Source organism: Cydia fagiglandana, chromosome 5 (assembly GCF_963556715.1).
Source record: "Cydia fagiglandana chromosome 5, ilCydFagi1.1, whole genome shotgun sequence".
In the NCBI taxonomy this organism is placed as follows: domain Eukaryota; kingdom Metazoa; phylum Arthropoda; class Insecta; order Lepidoptera; family Tortricidae; genus Cydia; species Cydia fagiglandana.
Genome location: NC_085936.1, coordinates 12623871 through 12642614, shown reverse-complemented (window position 1 = coordinate 12642614; position 18744 = coordinate 12623871). Strand labels below are relative to the sequence as shown.

The 18744-nt window shown below is 38.1% G+C and overlaps 2 protein-coding genes across 2 annotated transcripts; one reads left to right on the top strand and one right to left on the bottom strand.

Annotated features, from left to right (window-relative positions):
* Positions 1-6: 6 nt before the first annotated feature.
* On the bottom strand, positions 7-18730 carry LOC134664495 (charged multivesicular body protein 5). The gene is made up of 5 exons (XM_063521171.1): positions 18539-18730; positions 16000-16151; positions 15514-15679; positions 2764-2887; positions 7-1878 (listed from the first exon to the last, which is right to left on the bottom strand). The coding sequence occupies exons 1-5, from the start codon at positions 18605-18607 to the stop codon at positions 1709-1711; spliced, it is 681 nt and encodes a 226-aa protein (XP_063377241.1). The 5' UTR covers positions 18608-18730; the 3' UTR covers positions 7-1708.
* On the top strand, positions 7365-8337 carry LOC134664494 (uncharacterized). The gene is made up of 2 exons (XM_063521170.1): positions 7365-7847; positions 8219-8337. The coding sequence occupies exons 1-2, from the start codon at positions 7443-7445 to the stop codon at positions 8222-8224; spliced, it is 411 nt and encodes a 136-aa protein (XP_063377240.1). The 5' UTR covers positions 7365-7442; the 3' UTR covers positions 8225-8337.
* Positions 18731-18744: the final 14 nt, after the last annotated feature.

Sequence of the window (18744 nt, the reverse complement as noted above, 5' to 3'; positions counted from 1 at the left end):
AGTATCTTTTATATTAAACAACTTACATTTATTTAAAATACATTAGATTACACAATATTTTATAAAAATCAGACATACAGCAACAAAATTAAACTTTATTTTTTCAACATATTACATACAATTTAATCAAGTTAAATATTTTTGACGTAAGATCGCAACATGTTTGTAAAAGGCGATTACCAGAGCGATATTACCGAGCACTTGATTACGAATGCAGTAAAGTACTAAGAGCAGCATAATTAACTATCTGTGGACCTTAAATCGTTGGAATAAGGTTCATGAATGGTTAATTAAATGAATCGACAATGATACATAAGCAAAATAAGTAGGATAAAAATCTGCTCCCAATAAATGAAGCTATTACGTATATAAAGATTAACTACACTTGATATTGAAGTTAACAGAAAATAAATTTCTAATGAGTGAAATTAAATTAGCACAACTTATTAAGTTCGATGGATTCTTATGTGATACTACATACATATTTCATTTGTGAGGTGCAAAACCTGGTTGGTTCTATGGTGCTGTAAGTATAAGACTAAAACAGTCTTATAACTGAATCCATTCAGCCAAGTAATATGCAAGCATGTGCCAAAATAGCTATTCCCTGTTTTATAAAAGTTATTTCTGAATAAACGTGTATAAGACGTACTTAAACATATACAAGAAAGCCATCATTTGAACGAGTAACTTAATAGTTATAATAATTTTCTTTGAATTATTATGGACTAAGTATAAAAACTTATTAGGTCTCACTGAAATGATTGTAAGTTGTGTCCTAGTAGCAAGACTAACAGATTGCATTCATAGGTTATGTTTATATTATCTTCTTTCTTTTAATAATGACAACGAAAACGATTATCAGTGAAGGCTAATTGCAAATGAAACAGGCGGGTCTTGCATTTCAATGAGGTGTTAGTTGACTTCAACTCTTATTATTATCATATTAAAGTCTATCTTGGTTAAAGTCCGTCCAGATCTGACGAATGCGCCGCTCGCGCGTTATTTGCGACTAACTGTTCCTAGGCAGTTTGTGGTGAGCTGCTTCCTGTAAAGCCTGAAAGCCTGACAATATTATATTTAGGCCTGAGATATTTTCGCTACAAGTAGCTTAAATATGACAATACGCATCAAATTCTGAAATCGTTTATTGTTTACATTGGAGACATTCGATGACTTGCAACACCTGTCAAAGATTCTCGTAAATTAGTACCACTGAAAATCCGCAACATGGCGAAGCCTAAATAAAATCTTGTCAGGGTATATACGTAAGTAAATGTAGTACATAATTGTTTTCCTTCGTATTTTCACGGAAACGTACGAACGTGTCTTGCTATTTCAGTCAGTCTTAACTACAAAAAGTACTGAGGTTGACTGAAGTAGCATGACAAATACGAACGTTTCCGAGGCTGCTGTACCATGTTCTACAAACGTGCTTAGTAGATGTCCCATTATGGAAAGGCCTTATAACTACCAAAAAATTCAAGTTTGATTCATTTAAATACAAATTAACTAGTATTTTAAGAGTGACCCAGGAGACCGTAACCATGGCAACTAGTGACAAGAAAAAATTGATTCACCCACCGCACTACATCTGTACGTACGTACAGCGCGAGCGAATATTGCGCTTGCGTCGCATTCGTCAGATCTGTACGCACCCTTCACTCGTTTCCTGAAATACAAGAGCAAGGTATACAGCTCACTTGTCCTAGCGCGAGGTCTGCGCCGCGCTGGGCACCTGCGGGAGGCCGAACTCGTCGACGGGGACTCCGTCCTTGTTGCGCACGCTGTCCGCGCCGGGCTCCTTGTCGGGCGCGGCCGGCGCCTTCACCACGTCGTCGAGGTACGACGTGTCGTCGTCCAGGGCTATCTCGTCGCCTGGAAATATTAAATATGTAAATTGATATGTGTTCTCAAAAAGTGCAGCAGAACTTTAGGTCACCCGAGCGATACGTAGAACTCTTTCTCACCTCTATAGTTCGTTTTTTTTAGCATTAGAAATAAGGTAAACAATCTTGATGTGTCTTTTAATTGAAAAAAAAAAAAACCTTTTAAAAATAAGTTACGACAAATATGTAGCAATTATGAATCTAATACGATCATTTATATTCTTCTGCTTTCATAAGTAATAGTTATTGATTTTTAAAAAGCGATTTTAAATTAAAAGACATCACAAATTCGCTTACCTTCTTTCAAGTTCTTTCTAATGCTAAAAAAAACGAACTATAGGGTTGTAACTCATAGCCCTGATTACAATCACTTATCGAAAAATGCCAATCGAAAAGTAAACGTTTATCGGAATAACAAATGCGAACGAAGTCACTTGATCATTTGCATGCATCCCCCGGACACCCGCAACACCAAAGTGGTTGTAAGCGCGTTGCTAGTGTTTAAGATGGGAGGGATGAGAGTAAGATAGGAGTAGGTGTTTTCTTTATAACTATTGTAACTTTAGGCCCCCTGGGTGTTTACCTTAGAGGCCAGTTGGAGAACCAACGGAGACGCCATGTCTATAATTTTCGGTACAAAATAGTCTGCCGTTTTTTGCGGGGGAGGGGCACATCAAATGTATAGGTACGTCATGTCAGATAAACGTCAGTCCATACATGTGGTTGACATGTGGTTGTCCATTGACCACCTATTTTCGACAGAGGGGAACGCCTGTTAATGACCACTCCGTTTGGTTATATTCTCTAAGGTGTTTACAGACTTGTACTTCAAAAATTCTTTCCATAAATTTGACGAAAAATATAAACATAATACCTAGGGCGTCAAGTTCAGCAGCTAATTCGTCGTCATCGATCTCGGGCATGCCGTACTGGCGGCCCAGCGCCTCCTGCACCTCGTCGGCTTGCTCCAACATGTCTGCTAAATCGTCGTTCACATCCTGAAATGCGAACTTTTTGCGAGTTAATCGCTAGGAAATACGCGAAGGACTATAATTCGTATAAAGTTTTGGTTCCTAGGCACAAACTTGCGATTTTTATGGATGACAATTTTTGGCCTGACGGGATTTCGTTTAGGCGTTTTGTGGATTTTAATCGGGGAAGATAATAAAAGAGAAATTAAAAAGGTCTGAACAGGTATATAATTCTTAGTGTGATGGATAAGTCTGACCAACTTTTGTCGAATATATCTCTAGCTACTTTTAATTGTAAGTCGGTCACCAGGTCAGTGGATGGTATCAGAGAGCTGTGTACTCAAGCCGACGTTATAGCTCTCCAGGAAACTTGGCTGATGGAACATAATATACAATACGTGGGGACGATCGATCCTGACTTCGATTATACGAGTAAGTCGGCGGTGGATTCTTCGCTTGGCGTCTTGAGAGGACGGCCCTACGGGGGTGTCGCCTTGATGTGGAGGAAAGGTGTTTTCACGTCGGTAAAAGTGGTACAGTGTAGTAGTGTACGGTTGGCTGCGATCAGCGTAAGTGCGGGAGGGCGTTCGATTCTGATATTCTGTGTGTACATGCCGACTGATGACATTAACAATTTACCCGAATTTACGGAATGCCTTAGTGAGGTATGCGCAATCATCGAAACGCAAAGTGCTGATTGTGTTTTTGTACTTGGCGATTTCAATGCCCACCCGGGGGAGCGTTTCTTTACTGAGATGTATGATTTTTGTGTGGAACAGTCCTGGCGATGTGCTGACGTCGAGTGGCTAGGCAGTGACTCGGGGACATATACTTTCATAAGCGACGCTAACGGAAGTAGTAGGTGGCTTGACCACTGTTTGGTCACTGAGTCGGCATGGTTAACTGTCGTGGATGTAGTAGTTAAATATGACACCTTTTGGTCGGATCACTTCCCAATTATTTATAAATGTAATGTTAATTGTAATAAATTAAAATCAAATATATCTAATAATAATTTACAGGCAGCTAATAGTTTTAAATGGGGGGAAAGGAATAATGACCAAACAAAATTGTTTTATGACATTTGCTGTGATAGGTTAAAATGTATAGATTTTCCCATAGAATTAGAATCCTGTTGTGATCGTTTTTGTAATGACCTATCTCATCGTAATGTGTTGAATAAGTTGTATAATGACATTATTACTACCTTACAAACGGCCTCTAGAGTGAGTAAGTCAATTGGAAAGCGTAATAAGCGTAAGCAGGTGATTGGCTGGAACAAACATGTAAAAGAAGCTCATGCGTTTGCTAGACTCAAATTTCAGCAATGGGTTGTATGTGGAAAACCATCCGCGGGACCTATTTTTCAAGACATGTGCGCTTCTCGGAGGCTGTTCAAGCACAAGCTTAAGTGGTGTCAAAATAACCAAGATCAGATTAAAATGGATATCTTGGCCACTCACCATAAAGCCAAAGACTTTAACAGTTTCTGGAAGTGCACAGGTAAAATAGGTCCTAAATCCGGTCTCCCTGCAAGTGTGGATGGCGTTTGCGAGCCGGTGCATATAGCTAATTCGTTTAAGGACCGGTTTAGAGTTCAAAGTCCACTGGGAGATGTGTCGCGGGTGCTCAATGCTGAGGTTATTTCGAATGAGATGCCTGTCCAGTTCACTTTTAAAGAGGTTAACCGTGTGATACAGTCGATGACGAGAGGGAAGTCACCGGGACACGATGGTCTCAGCATTGAGCATCTGCAGCATGCAGGTGGTCACCTACCACGGGTACTCAAAATGTTCTTCAACTTATGCATGAGCCATTGTTACCTTCCCGATGATCTCATGAGGACTATTGTGGTGCCTATTGCCAAAAATAAAACTGGAGATGCTTCTGACGGATCCAATTACAGGCCAATATCTCTAGCAACGGTATCCGCTAAAGTGCTGGACGGACTGCTTGATAACCTACTGTCAAAACATGTCCAATCGCACGATGCACAGTTTGGATTTAAACCTAATGTATCAACGGAGAGTGCGATACTCTGTTTTAAGCATACCGTCCAGTACTACAACGATGATAAAACGCCTATATTTGCCTGTTTTTTGGATCTGTCAAAAGCGTTTGACATGGTCTCCTATGACATTTTATGGGACAAACTTGAGAGCTGTACGAGTACTCCGAGGGGGGTGGTTAACCTCTTCCGTTATTGGTACGGGAACCAAACCAACCAGGTCAGATGGGCGGGAGCGTTTTCAGACGTGTACAGGTTAACGTGTGGTGTGAGACAAGGTGGTCTCAGCTCACCCAGGTTGTTTAACTTGTACATAGATGAGTTGATCGCTAGGCTCAGCAGCACTGGTATTGGATGCTCAATTGGCGGTACCATTGTTAACAATATCAGCTATGCAGATGATATGGTGCTGCTGTGCCCGGCGATCAGCGCTCTTGTCAAACTGTTGAAGATCTGTGAGGAGTATGCGGTGACCCATGGCCTGATGTACAACACCAAGAAGAGCGAACTACTCGTTTTCAAGGCAGGCAAAAAGGAGTATACGTCAGTTCCTGCCGTATATTTATGTGGTGTTCCTCTAAATAGAGTTTCACGGTTCAAGTACCTCGGGCACTGGGTCACCGAGGACCTCCAGGATGATGCTGACATAGAAAGGGAGCGCAGGGCATTGTCAGTAAGGTGCAACATGCTGTCACGTAGGTTTGCACGGTGTGACAGGGATGTCAAAAAGACCCTTTTTAGGGCTTTTTGCCAGTCCTTTTATGCGTGCAGCCTATGGACAAATTACACAAAAAAGACCCTCAATGCCCTGCGTGTCCAATACAATAATGGTTTCCGCATGCTGATGGGACTGCCACGTTACTGTAGCGCCTCGGGGATGTTTGCGGAGGCTAGAGTGGACGCGTTCATTGCGATAATCCGTAAACGCACCGCCTCCCTAATGCGCAGGGTACGTGACAGTTCCAACAGTCTGCTTCAGCTCATTCCTGGAGATCCTGCTGGTTCACTCTGGAGGCACTGGAATGACCTACATATGGGATCCAGAGGCACAGTGTATAATTTAATGTAAATATGTAGATTTTAATTTAATTTTAATGTAATTTGTTGACATGTATTTTTAATTTTAATTTTAATTTTGATTTTAATTTTAATTTTAATATGATAATATTTTTAATTGTAATTATTTTTATTTTAATATTTTTGTATGGGTATATTTTTTGCCTGAAATAAAATTTGATTGATTGATTGATTGATTGATTGAAATATAGTTTGGTTCGATAGGTGGTTATTGTAAAAAAATATTTATACCTAATCAAATTTTAATCATTAATTTGCTCTGGACAGTATGAAACAAGAGTTAGTTGTTGATATCGTTGACATATGTATATATATGTAGGTATATACAGAGTTAGCTTTGACAGCATCAGCCTTAAGTTACAGCTATAAAGATAATTTAGGAAAGCGCAAATTATTAAAAGGGTCAGCAATGCACTGTTTGATGGATATAATAAATCGATAACCTATAGGTATGAAGTAACTGCTGTTGCCCGCGACTTCGTCCGCGTGGAATCTTATCTTCAAAATTTTACATCTTTAGTACCTATAATTTTCATGTCCAAGCGATGTTGAAATTAAGTACTTTTCTTTTTTAGCACGTTGTATGAAGTTTTAAGTCAAGTGGATTTTGATGTTGGTTGCAGAAATTACTTTTTTTGTATTCTCATAATAGGTACATATGCCCTTATACAAAGATTCAAGTTCCGCACTCACAAAATATCTGATCTCCATACAAACTTTCAACCCCTTTCTCACCACCTGTCAGATATGCTATCTGTGAGTTTAGTAAGTGTGGCAGGACTGACAACTCTCTCTCTCTATGATTTCCGGCTAATCATGGCTGTGCTAATTGTACTTTATAAATCATTTAATAATGAATACAAATGTCTTTAATATCAGTGATTGTTTTAATTAACAATAATAACATAACATGGCGCTGCGGACATAAGAATCACAACGGTATGACAAATATAATAAAACTATTGGGACTAGAGAAAACTTTTGTATGGGACGCCATTTTCTATCATAAAAATGGACATGTTACGACCACCAGCACCCCTGAACCTCTCAGGAAACAACATTAAACAAGCTTTCAATGATTGGAAACAGAAATTTCAACTGTATTTTGAGGCGAGTGGTGCGGCAGAAAGACTATCGGAAAAACAGCAGTGTGCACTCCTGCTGCACAGCGTGGGCGATGAAGGCCTCAGGGTATACAACACATTAGAAAATAAAGAGAAATTAACCTATCAAGAAATACTTAAGGGATTGGAAGAACACTGTAGTCCACCAAGCAATGAGACTTACAATAGACACATATTTTTTAATAGGAAGCAAAAAACTGGGGAAAACATAGAAGACTATGTAACATCACTTAAAAAACTGAGTTTGGATTGTAATTTTGAAAAACTAAAGGATGGACTAATTAGGGATCAGATTATAATAGGGTTAATTGACAACGAACTAAAGGAAGACCTACTCAGTGTAACGGATTTGACCTTGGAGAAATGCATAAATATGAGCAGAGCAGCTGAAACTACAAAAGCTCAAATGGAAACCATCAAGAACAAAAATGAAGTAGCAAGAGTAGAAGTGGGAGCGGGACAAAGAAGAACCATGAAAAAGGAGCACTCCAGTGATAAAAGGCAGCCCTCCAGGAGCAGAACCAGAGACCAGTCGTATAGCAGACAGCAGGGTCAAGCGTACAATAGAGACCAGTCCTATAGCAGACAGCAGGGTCAAGCCTACACCAGAGACCAGTCGTGTGGCAGACAGCAGAATCAAACAAACACCAGACGATCTTGTGGCAAGTGTGGCAGACAACACGGATATGCGAAGTGCCCAGCATTCAACAAGAAGTGTGTGAAGTGCGGCAAATACAATCACTTTGCGGCTATGTGCCTAAACAAAATGTGTGGCTCTGTAAGTAAAAAAGACTGGTATATGAAATTAAAATTAAATAATGTCGAAACTATTTTTAAAATTGATACAGGCTCACAAGTTGATATAATAAACTTTGATATTGCTCGTAGATTGAATTTGAAGGTGTGTAGGCCTGATGAGGGACTAACTACATAATTTTGATGGTTCACCAATAAAAACAGAAGGAACATGTAAAGGCACAATAAAATATAAGGATAAGGAATGTTTCACAATCTTTTATGTAGTAAATTGTTGTAGAACAGGTGTCTTAAGCTATTACAGTGGAGTGAAATTAGGAATTGTAATACCTGTAGAGATAGTTAATGAAAATGTAAAAAGTATAGTGCAAAAATATAATAATTTGTTTTCAGGTCTAGGTGAACTTCCATATGAATATAAAATAAAATTACAAGACAATAATGTACCAATTGCTGAGCGACCCCGGAAAATACCATTTCAATTAGAAGAAAAAGTTAAAACCGAGCTGGACAAACTGGAGCATGCAGGTGTCATAAGAAAAGTTAGTGAGCCAACGGAATGGGTAAATTCAATGGTAGTTACAAAGAAACCCTGTGGTAATATTAGAATTTGCTTAGATCCTCAGAATTTAAATAAATACATAATTAGAGAACGGTATAAAATGAGCACTTTTGAGGAATTAGTAGCCAAAATGCCTTCTGCTAAATACTTTAGTGTCTTAGATGCATCAAAGGGATTTTACATGATTAAATTAAGTGAGGACAGTCAGTTATATACAACATTTAATGCAGGAAATTTTGGGAGATATTGTTATAAACGATTACCATTTGGCTTAAATTCAGCTCCAGAAGTGTTTAGCAAATATTTTGCAGATATTTTCAAAGAAATTACAGGAGTAGAGCAATATGTTGACGAACTCATAGTTTGGGGGGAAACGCTTGAACAACACAATGAACGATTAAATATGGTATTAGAAAAGGCAGAGAAAATGGGTGTTAAATTTAATAAAGATAAATGTCAGTTTGGGGTAACAGAAGTGAAATATGTAGGACATATTTTGAGTGGTGACGGTATTAGACCTGATCCAGAGAAAGTTAGAGCTATTGTGAGTATGGAAGAGCCCAAGAGTAAAAAACAATTGCAAACAATATTAGGAATAGTAACATATGTAGCGAAGTTTGTACCTAATTTGTCAGATGTAACTTATTCATTGAGGGAACTACTTAAAAAAGATTCTGAATTTCTATGGGGTGATAAACAGAAAAATGATTTTGAAAGGCTTAAACAAATGTTAACTTCCCAACCAGTTTTAAAATACTTTGATATGAATACTCCGATAACTCTATCCGTTGACAGCAGTAGCACAGGATTAGGCGCTGTCTTGCTTCAAAATAATGCTCCTATAGCATATGCATCTAAAGCTTTAACAGAAACTCAAAAGTCATGGGCTCAAATCGAAAAGGAACTTTTAGCCGTAGTATATGGATGCCATAAATTCCACCAATATATTTATGGTAGACATGTACATGTAGAGACAGACCATAAACCGTTAGAACATATTTTTAAAAAACCAATGAATGAGACTCCATTAAGATTACAGAGGCTAAGACTTCAATTACAAGGATATGACTTAGAAATTAAATACAGACCTGGTAAAGAACTATTAGTAGCGGATGCTTTATCTAGAGCTTATGTAAGTGACACCATATGTAACAAAGAACTTGATGAAAAAGTAGAATTGCATGTATGTTTAGTGAAACAAGGCATAAATTTAAGTAAAGAAACATGGGATAAATTGAAAATGGAAACTCAAAAAGATCAGGATTTGTGTTTACTAATAAAATACATTCAAAGTGCATGGCCAACATCTAAGGAAATTCCTTTGCAATTAAAATATTATCATTCCATAAAAGATGAACTATATATTTCAGACGGATTAATTTTCAAAAATACTGCAGTTGTTGTACCTAAGTCGTTAAGAAAGGAAATGCTTAGAAAGATTCATTACAGTCACTTAGGTCTTGAGAAATGTAAAAGTAGAATCAGAGGTTTGCTATTTTGGCCATTTATGATAAAAGAATTAGAGGATTTAATTCAAAATTGTGACTTGTGTTTAAAATATCAAAGAAATCACTCCCATGAACCACTAATGTTAAGAGAATTGAGTAATAAGCCTTGGGACATAGTTGGAGTTGATATGTTTTTTATGAATAATAAAATTTACATGTTAATTGCAGATTATTTAACTAAATATGTTGAGCTTGTCGAGTTGAAGGATCAATGTTCAGAGTGTCATATAAGGGCATTAAAGAGTGTATTTGCACGTTGGGGCATACCTAAAATATTGTATACTGATGATGGATCTCAATATAGAAGTTGGCAATTTAAAGAATTTTGTAGAGAATGGGAATTTAAACATATAGCTTCCTCTCCCTATTATGCTAGATCGAATGGATTTATTGAAAGACAAATACAATCGATAAAAAAGATGTTTTAAAAATGTATGGAGGAAAAGAAAGATATTTACTTGGCCTTACTAGAATACAGAAATACACCTATTGATCAAGAGTTAGAATCTGCTAATGAGTTGCTGATTGGAAGACAAGTAACATCTTTCTTACCTACCAAAGACAGATATAAAAAGGTTAATTATAATAATGTTAAACAAAAAGTTGAGAAAAAGAGAGAAATGTATAAATATTATCATGACAGGAAAAATAGAGGCAAAATTAATAGTTTTAGTAAAGGACAAAATGTATATTTTCATGATAAAAATTATAATAAAAAACTAAAGGGAAGGATAGTTTCAGATGAAGATAATTATAGAAATTATATGATAGACACAGGAGACTCTATAATCAAAAGAAATAGGTATCATGTGTTCAGAGGGTCACCTAGTGAAAATTATAGTTTGACTAGTAAACATGTAACTTTTAAAACAGAGGAGAATGAGAATGTGTTGAACAAAGTAAATGATAATGAAACTGAACCTGTAATGATTAATGATAATGAAAATATAGGTAATGCTGATATGCCTAATGATAATAATTTTAGTATAAATAATAATGATGTAAGGTCACGATCAGGAAGAGCTATTAAGAAACCTAGATACCTGAGTGATTATGTACCTTAATAACTCAACCTGATTTACTATTGAAAGGGGGATGTCAGATATGCTATCTGTGAGTTTAGTATCTGTGGCAGGACTGACAACTCTCTCTCTCTATGATTTCCGGCTAATCATGGCTGTGCTAATTGTACTTTATAAATCATTTAATAATGAATACAAATGTCTTTAATATCAGTGATTGTTTTAATTAACAATAATAACATAACACCACCTTGGGGAATGATTTTCAAAAATACATGAATTAGTTTTCATGTTTTTTATTTAATACCTTTTTTTGCAAAAAGTTCATGTTCCTAGCTTAAAATTAAATTTACACCCCAAGACGCACTTTCATCCCCTTTTTAACCCCCTTAGGGGTTGACTTTCCAAAAACGTTGCAATTACTTTTTTTTGTAATAGGCTATTATGCCTTTCTAAGAAATTTCACAGCATTTGTAATGGATTCAAACTTTGAAACCCATTTTAACCCTGTTAGGGGATGCATTTTACAAAACGCTGAAATTACTTTTAAGGCTCCGTCAGACATAGGCGTTTTGCGAGCGTGGCGTGAGCGGGGCGTGATGAAAGCGGCGCGCGCGGCGCTGGCGGGCCGCTCGCGTCCCGCCCGCATCGCGGTCTGCGGACGCCGGCGGAACGCGCGCGTCGCGCCAACATCACGCTCGCGGCCCGCCAGCGCCGCGCTAACAACCCGCCAGCACCGATTTTTCTAAAGAAGCAATTATTGCCTAAAATAGTTTTTTAATCGAATCTAATACCTTCTGTACGTAGTTTACTGCATTATTACAGGAAATATTAAAAAGGTCATTTTTTAGAAGAAAAAAAAACCATTTTTAACCGCCTTCAAAAAAAGGTTCTCAGTTTGACCCGTATTTCGCGATTATCTCGCGTTTGGCTGAACCGATTTTGATGCGGTTTTCAGAAAAGTGTTTGTTACATTCTGGTGAAGGTTTTAGTATACATAGATCTGAGCTGATGCTGAACCCTGGCTGTACCTAGTGGAACTCAGGTTTGGTGCAACATAGGCCCACGCTATTTTGGTCATCCGTCACATCTTGATGAGCACTTGGGAGAGCAGTACCCAAGATAGAGCTGATGCTGTACCTAATGGAACTCGGGTTTGGTGCAACATAGGCCAACACTATTTTGGTCATCCGGTCAGATCTTGATGAGCACTTGGGAGAGCAGTACCCAAGATAGAGCTGATGCTGAACCCTGACTGTACCTAATGGAACTCAGGTTTGGTGCAACATAGGCCAACGCTATTTTGGTCATCCGTCACATCTTGACGAGCACTTGGGAGAGCAGTACCCAAGATAGACCTGATGCTGTACCCTGGCTGTACCTAGTGGAACTCAGGTTTGGTGCAACATAGGCCCACGCTATTTTGCTCATCCGTCGAATCTTGATGAGCACTTGGGAGAGCAGTACCTGAAATAGAGCTGATGCTGAACCCTGGCTATACCTAATGGAACTCAGGTTTGGTGCAACATAGGCCAACGCTAAAGAGAGGTACTGCTCTCCCAAGTGCTCATCAAGATGTGACGGATGACCAAAAAGCGTTGGCCTATGTTGCACCAAACCTGAGTTCCATTAGGTACAGCCAGGGTTCAGCATCAGCTCTATTTCAGGTACTGCTCTCCCAAGTGCTCATCAAGATATGACGGATGATCAAAATAGCGTGGGCCTATGTTGCACCAAACCTGAGTTCCACTAGGTACAGCCAGAGTTCAGCATCAGCTCTATTTCGGGTACTGCTCTCCCAAGTGCTTATCAAGATGTGATGGATGACCAAAAGAGCGTGGGCCTATGTTGCACCAAACCTTAGTTCCACTAAGTACAGCTAGGGTTCAGCATCAGCTCTATCCTGGCTACTGCTGTCCCTAGGGCTCATCAAGATGTGACGGATGACCAAAATAGCGTGGGCTTATGTTGTACCAAACTTGAGTTCCACTAGGTACAGCCAGGGTTCAGCATCAGCTCTATCTTGGCTACTGCTGTCCTAAGTGCTAATCAAGATGTGACGGATGACCAAAACAGCGTGGGCTTATGTTGTACCAAACCTGAGTTCCACTAGGTACAGCCAGGGTTCAGCATCAGCTCTGTCTTGGGTACTGCTCTCCCAAGTGCTCATCAAGATGTGACGGATGACCAAAATAGCATTGGCCTATGTTGCACCAAATCTGAGTTCCAAAAGGTACAGCCAGGGTTCAGCATCAGCTCTTTCTTGGGTACTGTTCTCCCAAGTGCTCATCAAGATGTGACGGATGACCAAAATAGCGTTGGCCTATGTTGCACCAAGCCTGAGTTCCACTAGGTACAGCCAGAGTTCAGCATCAGCTCTATTTCGGGTACTGCTCTCCCAAGTGCTTATCAAAATGTGACGGATGACCAAAATAGAGTGGGCCTATGTTGCACCAAACCTGAGTTCCACTAGGTAGAGCCAGGGTTCAGCATCAGCTCAGATCTATGTATACTAAAACCTTCACCAGAATGTAACAAACACTTTTCTGAAAACCGCATCAAAATCGGTTCAGCCAAACGCGAGATAATCGCGAACAAACATACATACGGGTCAAACTGAGAACCTTTTTTTTGAAGGCGGTTAAAAATACATCAACTTTGACATTTTTGGCAGTAATGCAGTCGGCAGTATTGTCGCAATATACTGCTGCAGGCTACAAAACGCTTGTGAAACAATTCAACGTCCATGATCATGCTTTCCAACGTCCAGTAATCAAGTGACCGCTCGCAACACGCGCTGTGTTGTGTGACTGCGCGGGCGTGATCAAAGCGGGTCGCGCGCGCGGCGCGCCGGCGGGCCGCTGCGTCCAAGCGCAGATCGCGCGCGCGACGCGCTCGCATCGCGCCCCGCTCACGCCGCGCTTTGAAAACGCTCATGTGTGACGGAGCCTTTATTGTCTTCTAATCGTATTCCCAAATACAAAGATTCAAGTCCCGCGCTCGAAAATATGTTTGATATCTATACAAACTTTCAACCCCTTTTTCACCACCTTAGGGGATGAATTTTCAAAAACGCGGAAATTAGTTTTCTTGTATTTTAATTTAAAACGTTTTTACAATGTTTCAAGTTCCTTGCTTGAAATAAAATTTGCACCCGCAGACGAGCTTTCATCCCCTTTTTAAGCCCCTTAAGGGTTGAAATTCCAAAAACGTCGCAATTACTTTTTTTTGTAATCGGCTATTATGCCTTTCTAAGAAGTTTCAAAACCATTTGTAATTGATTCAAACTTTCAACCCCTTTTTAACCCTGTTAGGGGATGAATTTTACAAAACGCTGAAATTACTTTTCCTGTCTTCTAATAATATCCCTAAATACAAAGATTCAAGTCCCACACTCGAAAAAATGTTTGATATCCATACAAACTTTCAACCTCGTTTTCACCACCTTAGGGGATGAATTTTCAAAAACGCTGAAATTAGTTTTCTTGTATTTTAATAATATATCTTTTAACGAAGTTTCAAATTCCTAGCTTAAAAGAAAACTTTAACCCCATACAAACTTTCATCCCCTTTTTAACCCTGTTAGGGGATGAATTTTACAAAACGCTGAAATTACTTTTATTGTCTTCTAATAATATCCCCAAATACAAAGATTCAAGTCCCACACTCGAAAAAATGTTTGATATCCATACAAATTTTCAACCTCGTTTTCACCACCTTAGGGGATGAATTTTCAGAAACGCTGAAATTAGTTTTCTTGTATTTTAATAATATATCTTTTAACGAAGTTTCAAATTCATAGCTCAAAACAAAACTTTAACCCCATACAAACTTTCATCCCCTTTTTAACCCTGTTAGGGGATGAATTTTACAAAACGCTGAAATTACTTTTCTTATCTTTTAATAATATCTCTAAATACAAAGATTCAAGTCCACCACTCGAAAAAATTTTTGATATCCATACAAACTTTCAACCCCTTTTTCACCACCTTAGGGGATGAATTTTCAAAAACGCTGAAATTAGTTTTCTTGTATTTTAATAATATATCTTTTTACGAAGTTTCAAATTCCTAGCTTGAAAGAAAACTTTAACCCCATACAATTTTTCATCCCCTTTTTAACCCCCTTAGGGGTTGAATATCTCAAAATCGCTTCTTATCTCTTGTACACTTTATAAATGCAATCTGGTGTGCAAATTTCAACTTTCTGGCTTTTGTAGTTTCGGCTGTGCGTTGATGAATCAGTCAGTCAGGATACTTGTATTTATATTATATAGATAGATAGATAAACGCGTATGCCACCAACATCGTATAAAAATGAAGTATTGGTCCAAACTTGTATCTTAAAGGATAATACATTGAAAAAGTAGCTTTTCTTACCCTAGCTTTTAGTACCCTAATCTTTATGTGTCTATAAGGATTTCAAGACTTTGGATATATATACATAAGATTGATCAACATCAATGCTGCTTTTTTCTGTAAAGACCAATTGTCATAAAAAGAAAGTTAGGAAAGCATCTTTACATCACGGTATATTGCAGCTGCCCTTTATAAACCATATAAAATCCAATCTGTATAGTATTCTAGCACACTATACCTCAATGTTATCTATATTGATCTTCTTAAACTCCTTTTTCATCTGAGTGACGCCATCCTTCATGGCCTGGACGGTTGCGTGTGTGTCCTTCAGTGTTTGTGTGGCGTAGTTTGCTTGCTCCATGTTGAATGACTGAGCTCGGAGATTTTCCAGCTGTTGTTCGTACCTGAATTCAATTAATAATAAAATCAATAAAAAAAGGACAATTTAACACAATTTTAAGATAATCCCACAATAAGGCTTTGGCTTGTTTTGTGGGTATTCAATGACAATGTATACAACACCCTAAGATAGTGCAGTTTTTATTTTTCTACTGTCAGTTTATAATTTAACTAGCAAGATTATAAACTGACAAGTGATTTTACAAGTGTCAATTTCAAAGATACATAAAAAAAAACCCTTCATTTTCAAATTGGGTTTTGAATGTATCCAAAGATAAAGTATTAGCATAATATTTAATAAACAATATTGTGTATCATAACTTACATTTTCTTCTGCTTTAAAACCCTCATAGCTTTTTGTTTGACAGAATTTTTTGCCGGTCCTTCCCTCATTTTAGCCATTTGGTCTTTGTATTTCCTCAGTTCTGTCTCCAACTTATTGACCTTCTGCTCTATATTGTCTGCTCGACCATCCACCTGTGAATTTTAGTAAGTAAGTAACACTTTATTGTACGGAAGAGAGGAATACAGGTACATCAGATAGAACATAAATATAGTACAAGGGCGAACTTATCCATAAGGGGGATACAATTTACATAGTGTTATTTTTAAATTGCCAATTTAGCTCACAACGAAGAATTGAGAGCCTTGGTGCATAAAACAATATCCTGTGGTAGCCGCCGTCAATCATGAGGAAACAAGAAAGAAGAATCTAGGTATGTGGTTAGATAGAAGCCTAAAATGGGGACGACACATAAATGAAACACGTGATAAAACATTGAAATTCCTAAATGTATTTAAGGTTTTAGCTGGAGCAAAGTGGGGTGTCCATCCAATCCATCTTAGGCGCCTATATATCTCTATCCTACGTAGTAGACTGGATTATGGTTGTTTTTTGTACGATGTTAGTGTTAAAAACCATTTATGCAAACTGGACAGAGTGCAAAACCAAGCTATGCGGGTTATTGGCGGATTTATAAGAAATACCCCAATACATGTCATGGAAAGTGAACTGTGCATACAGCCTCTCTTTGTAAGGAGGAAGTACCTGGCGGCTAAATTCTATTTAAGAGCCAAATGCTTGGAACATAATGCTACAATACATGTGTTAGAAGAACTAAATAGGGCATGTGAAAATAGGTATTGGAGAACAAAGAAAAAGCCGGCACTCATTGAAACTTATAATCAATTCTGTAACCTCCCAGTACAATCACATGAGCAATTACCTATGTACTCAATGAATAGTTGGATAAGTAGCTATAATTTATCAAATAATATATATGTTTTTGTAGAGGGTTTAGAGACCGCCAAAAAACATGTAAACCAAATAGATTTATATAGGTTATGTAATGATCTCTTAGAAAGTAAGTATAGCTCATTTTATAAGGTGTTTACTGATGGGTCCAAGGAGAAACAAGGATGTGGGGCGGCTTTTTTTGACCCTCAGGTGGATTTCCGGGGAAAGTTTAACGTACAAGCTGATATATCTATTATGCACTGTGAACTTATTGCCATAGCCGAAGCGTTGTCATATGTAGAGTCTATAGACCATAACAAATGTGTAATTCTGTCAGACGCAAGGAGCGCCCTTTCACATTTGGCTCGGTTACCCTCGAGCAGTCGAGGGCTTCTGATAGCCTACACCATCCTTGAATCCATCAACAAACTTCGTACGTTAAATAGGGAAGTAATTGTACAGTGGATACCTTCTCATGTTGGTATCGTGGGTAACGAGGAGGCTGACCGAGCAGCAAAACTTGCAATAACCGACGGTATTCCATATCATTGTCTACCAGTACACAACGAAGTACTAGGTAAAGTTAGGATTAGTTGCAGGCAGATGTGGAGGGAATACTTTGATAAGCGGTCTCTCACTAAAGGAATCTGGTACCGAACAGTTCAATGTCAGCCCCCTCAGGTCCCGTGGTTTGATAAAAAGCTAAGCAGGAAACAGGTAGTATCACTCCTCAGACTTCGTTCCGGGCACATTCCATCAAACAAATTCAAGCACCTGATGAAACAAGCGGCTTCACCAAATTGCCAAGAGTGCGATAAAATAGAAGATGTTCACCATGTGTTGATGGAATGTGTCCGTAATGAGGCGCTGAGGAGTGACATGACATTTATAAAAACCACCAACATAGGTAGTTGCAACATCGTCCTGGCATCGCCACTATCAGACGAGGCCAGGTTTGATGTGCAAACTATATTTAAATGTGATGTAGTGGTGTAGGTAATACTTCACTACTACATCATTATTATTATTAGATCTCATTACGGGGGTGACATTGTCACTGCGTGACAAAACCACTTTAAAAAAAAAAAAAAGAAAGAAGAAATTTGGCTCACACAAGGTGAAGGTGAAACTATCTACTAAACTATTAAAAATTACACAGGTCTACCGCAATATCATTTCATTTCATATCATCATTTCAAAAACAATGAGATTATATATTGCCATAGGCCCGTTTGTGATTAATAACATTAATAGCAATAGCTCCATACTACATTAAAGTTTATCAAGCCATTATCTATTCAACCTTAGTTGTCCAAAAACATGATCCTTTCTTTGTCTGGTCATTTTCTTATAGAAATTACGAAATATAATAGTATGCATTTTACAAGTTTACAAACATATATATTATGTAGTTATGTATAAGTCTAGTAGGTAATTTGTTTTGTGATGCAACATTTGTGTAAATTGTCCATAACTGGTATGAAACTATCAAAAATAAAGCTTGATACTATAATATTAACTCTGGTGAGTGATTTAACAATAATAACTTGTTTTTGACGGCGCATGAATCATCAACAAGAGTACTAAGACCTACCTTCAAGACAACAAATTTATTAATGTTACTTACAGTGCCAATGCAGTCTGTTATGCTTGGACCCGGAGTCTTTTGTTTTCCTCTGCCGAATATTCTATTCATGTTGTTTAGTTTACAAGAACTCTTTCCTTGAGATAAATTCTTGGTCACAAAGTAACTAAGTACGAAAATTTCCCTGATCTCACTCAACCAACAATCGACAACAAAATCCTATTCAATGACACTGACATTTCCGTAGT